This window comes from Austrofundulus limnaeus, unplaced genomic scaffold (assembly GCF_001266775.1).
Source record: "Austrofundulus limnaeus strain Quisiro unplaced genomic scaffold, Austrofundulus_limnaeus-1.0 Scaffold442, whole genome shotgun sequence".
Taxonomy (NCBI): Eukaryota; Metazoa; Chordata; class Actinopteri; order Cyprinodontiformes; family Rivulidae; genus Austrofundulus; species Austrofundulus limnaeus.
The window spans coordinates 381771-385863 of NW_013952844.1; the positions used below are offsets into that span (position 1 = coordinate 381771).

Here is a 4093-nt window from a genome sequence, read left to right on the forward strand (position 1 = left end):
AAAAAAAAAAAAAGCTGAAAAGGCAGGTAAAAAGCTAAATTTAGCAAGAAAGCTGACGGAAGCATAAATTAGCTCAGAAATATAAAAAGAATCAGAACAAACAATGTAAAGTGCAGGAAAGGTTTAACAAATTTTAAGAGTTTTTTAGGATGTTGAAAACATTATTTTCAGTGAGAACACAAATCGCCAAAAAATGATTAATATTTAAAATGTATAACCTGCTGAAGCTAAGAGTCATAGCTGAAATGTCCTGAAGGAGYTGATAGTTTTAWTATATGAATTGTTGAAATGTTACAGAAATTGTGGAACAATTTCAAGAAAAATGGCCGTGTGGACCTAAGCAGTCATTCGCTTTGCTTTTATGCATCTTTGGCTGTGAGGGAAAATTAGAATCATGTAAAACTGAGCTGATCTGAATTTTCTTAAACAATCATCATGTATAAGTAAGGCCCAAATAAAAGGATTTTTAAAGTAATGCACACTTATCATCAGTTTCAAATCACTACAACATTATTTTCTCAGCAAAACACAATATGTGTCTAAAACTTTCATTCCTTCAAGCTATTCTTTTGTATACAATTTGTCTCATAAAGGAGCATGACATTCTTACAGTCATTTTAAAATATTAACAATAGTTTAAATAATTTCAATGCTAAAAGTTTCTTTATGAGATCCATTGCAAATGCATGTTAATAATGGAATTTTTAAAAATCTAAATTCTGTGTAATAATAAAATGATTTGTGATGAAACAGAGCAGGTTTCTGCTCTGGTGGTATGAAAAAAACTAGGTAAAGATAAAAAGCAGCTCTCTTGTTCCCATGACACACATTTTGGCAGCTCAYGCAGCCTTAAAAGCATATTAGCCGTGCCTGGCAGCAAGTTTAATGGATGAATCCTGAGCGTCTCCACCTGCTCCCTCACTGGAGATCTCTGCGGGGAAGCTTCAGCTAAAAGCCTCGTATGTAAACAGCACTTGTAGCTCTTTGGTATACCTGCACACAGTCAAGTTTGATTTAGCACCTTCTCCTGGATGCAACACAAAGAGATGAAGGTGTAGACGAGTCAACCCAGCGGCTCGGCCCATGTCTCCGGCGTGCTTTCATTACCAGTACAGCTGCTGGTGCTGTCATTGCTAGTCCTTGCAGCAAACCACTCTTTAATTTGGAAAATCACAAAAGTTTCTGCCTGTTTACTTAGCTACAAACTCCACTCACTCTCATTTCTTTAAACCACAGAAGGTGATAGAAGACAGCCACCTCCCATAATGTGTGAACCTGTTAGAACTGCTTGTAATCTGTCATGTTTAACCCAGTGTTAGGTCTCAAGAATGAACAGTGTGTGGAGAAAAAGGCATCAATTAAAACCTTTGCAGCAAATGCATTTTGTCCAAATTTATTGAAAAAATACATTATCTGTGATTCATTTGAATATAACATTTAAGACTTTTTTGAGGCCATTTTTTGAGTATTAGTTACAAAAATATAATTTTGAGTAGAAAATACTTAAATTTTAGTCATTTTTTCTGTTAGCTAACATTTTTTATTATTCTTTTCAGCTGGTAAATCTTAATATGTAAATACTGCTTGTTTCCTTTGTAAAACTGCATTACTAAGTTATCATTATAATAACCTAAACATAGGATTCAGAGCAAATATCAATGTCCTGATTAAGAATACAAATAAAGGCATATTTTTGGAACTGCTCATGACATCAGGATGATCCAAAAATGTAGCTTAAAATGTCAAAATCTAAAAATGTTATCAGGTCATTTGGAACAAATTAAACATAATCCTTAGTTTRATGTGATGAGTCACATATACTTTACTACAAAACCCGAGAGTGGTCATTTTCTGCTGATAATTTTTTTTCCATGGTTTTCTCATGATAACAACAAATTTTAAGTTGTTATCACGAAATGACAATGTTTTCTCAAGATGAGTTAATTTCCCAATGGTTTTCTTGAAATAACACTATGTTTTCTTTTTCTTGTGTATCATTTGGTAAACAAGAAGACAAACTGGTTGATGCACAAGAGGAAAACCATAACTCGTTATCTCAAGAAAACAATCTTGGTTATTTTGTGATAACGACATAATACGTCGATTTTTACATGATAATGACGTATTAAGTCATTATCACAAGAAAATCTGAATAACTTTTAATCCTTCATGTCTTAACAGCATACTGACAGAGTTTGAAGCCGATAGGTCAAAGTCCCAAGGAGGAGTTTGCAAAAGTTTTACGTGAGTGAAAGTGAAACTTAAGGAAAATTTGACCTTTGACCCAAAATGGCTGACTTCCTGTTGGTTTTAGGGCATACTTCCAAGAGATTTTGTCTGCACAAAACAGATTTTTCCAAGTTATGTGTAATAAAAATAAAAATCCAAACAAAATCTTTTCCTAAAATTAATATAAAAACCAACCCACGATGGTGAAAATGTTGCTACTGAAATTACGACAGCGCTGCATTCAGATTTCAAAGTTTTGCTCCTCTTCATCGCCTCCAGGTCAATTATAACTGCCAGCCTTTCACTTTCTGAAAGTGGTACTTTACACATGACAGGCACATGTCTGCAACTTCATCAGATGTTTGCATGTGTTTTTTTTTTTTTTTCTAGAGCCCTACAGCCCGGCGGTGTGGGTGATGATGTTTGTGATGTGCCTGTCAGTGGTGGCTGTCACAGTTTTCATCTTTGAGTTCTTCAGCCCCGTGGGATACAACCGCAGTCTGCAGAGCGCCAAGAGTAAGAGACAGAGTCGCCGCCGCTTCGGCACGCCAATCAACCCGACTCCGCTGCTCCTTTCATAGCATTATTACCATCTTGTCACTTTGTCAGTTATGTAAACAAAGGGGGGGGAGGTTGGTGTGAGGAGGGCGTCTGCTCAAACTATGCAAATCATCTGCATTTTTTTATATGTCTTCTTTTTAGTTATCACGTTATTTTTTTGACTACACACGTCAGAGCAATCACTCAACAGTATAGATGATTTATATTTAATAAAACAAACAATGGCGGTGGGATGGAGGCTGGTTTTTGACGTTTTATTATCACTTGTCAGTTCTGCGTTAATTCTAACAATTTTCTGGCTTTTGCTCAAATCGTTCTGCTGAATGACTGGGAAATGTTAAACATTAAAGTTTAATAAAGTGACAGAAGCAGAATTAAACTGAGGACGAGTGGCAGGTGGGCAAATGCTCATCAGTGGTTGTCATTTATTTTTTTAACTAGCTTTAATTTCATGTTCATTTGTTTATTTATTTAGTCTTATTTTTTCATATTCAACAGAGATTTAACATTTCATTCAAAAGGCATTGGGCACCCTTATAGCCCTCCATACTAAAATGGATCTTTATATTTGTATTGGACTTTGTTTGGCACATTGTCTTGCATGGTTAACAGCTTTGGTTCACTTATTTTTAACCATTGGGTAATAAGGAAGTTCCTGCAGAGCTTTAATAAAGTCTAACAAGGTTGTYATTTAAAAGAAACAGAAAATAGCTGGTGAGCCACATGTTAGTGTCAGGGCATCGGGACATTTTCCACTGTGACACAAATACTTTAAACTGTTTTGGTTTCCTGGAAGATTCATTTATTTAACTCCTTCTCTCCCAGAGTCAGGTGGCTCCAAGTTCACCATTGGGAAGTCGGTGTGGCTGCTGTGGGCTCTGGTTTTCAACAATTCAGTGCCTGTGGAAAATCCCAGAGGAACCACCAGCAAGATTATGGTAAAAACTCGGACGCCTTGTCTTTAACTCACTGACCTGCTGCTTGTTTGATGGGATTTAGATTTGACAGCTGATTGTCCACAACCTGACGGCTGGTTGGTCAGGTCTCTGTAGACTCTGCGCTAATTAAATCTCAGCTCTCAAATAAATAAATAAATAAATAAATAAATAAATAAATAAATAAATAAATAACTGCTCACCATGCAGAGTCGGGTATAGTTAGTTACCTTTACCTACATTTACTTGAGTAATGTTTTGGGCAGAAAATACTTTTAGGAGTATTTCTAAAATGATGTACTTTTTTATTTTTACTTGAGTAATGTTTTGGGCAGAAAATACTTTTAGGAGTATTTCTAAAATGATGT

The 4093-nt window shown here is 35.5% G+C and overlaps 1 protein-coding gene across 1 annotated transcript in view; it reads left to right on the top strand.

Moving 5' to 3' along the window:
* grin2da (glutamate receptor, ionotropic, N-methyl D-aspartate 2D, a) overlaps positions 1-4093 on the top strand; it is a 100899-nt gene that overhangs the window by 68001 nt on the left and 28805 nt on the right. Inside the window, exons 10-11 of the mRNA XM_014024850.1 lie at positions 2620-2745; positions 3616-3728. Coding sequence (XP_013880304.1) covers positions 2620-2745; positions 3616-3728 — 239 coding nt within the window. The remainder of the gene's footprint in view (positions 1-2619; positions 2746-3615; positions 3729-4093) is intronic.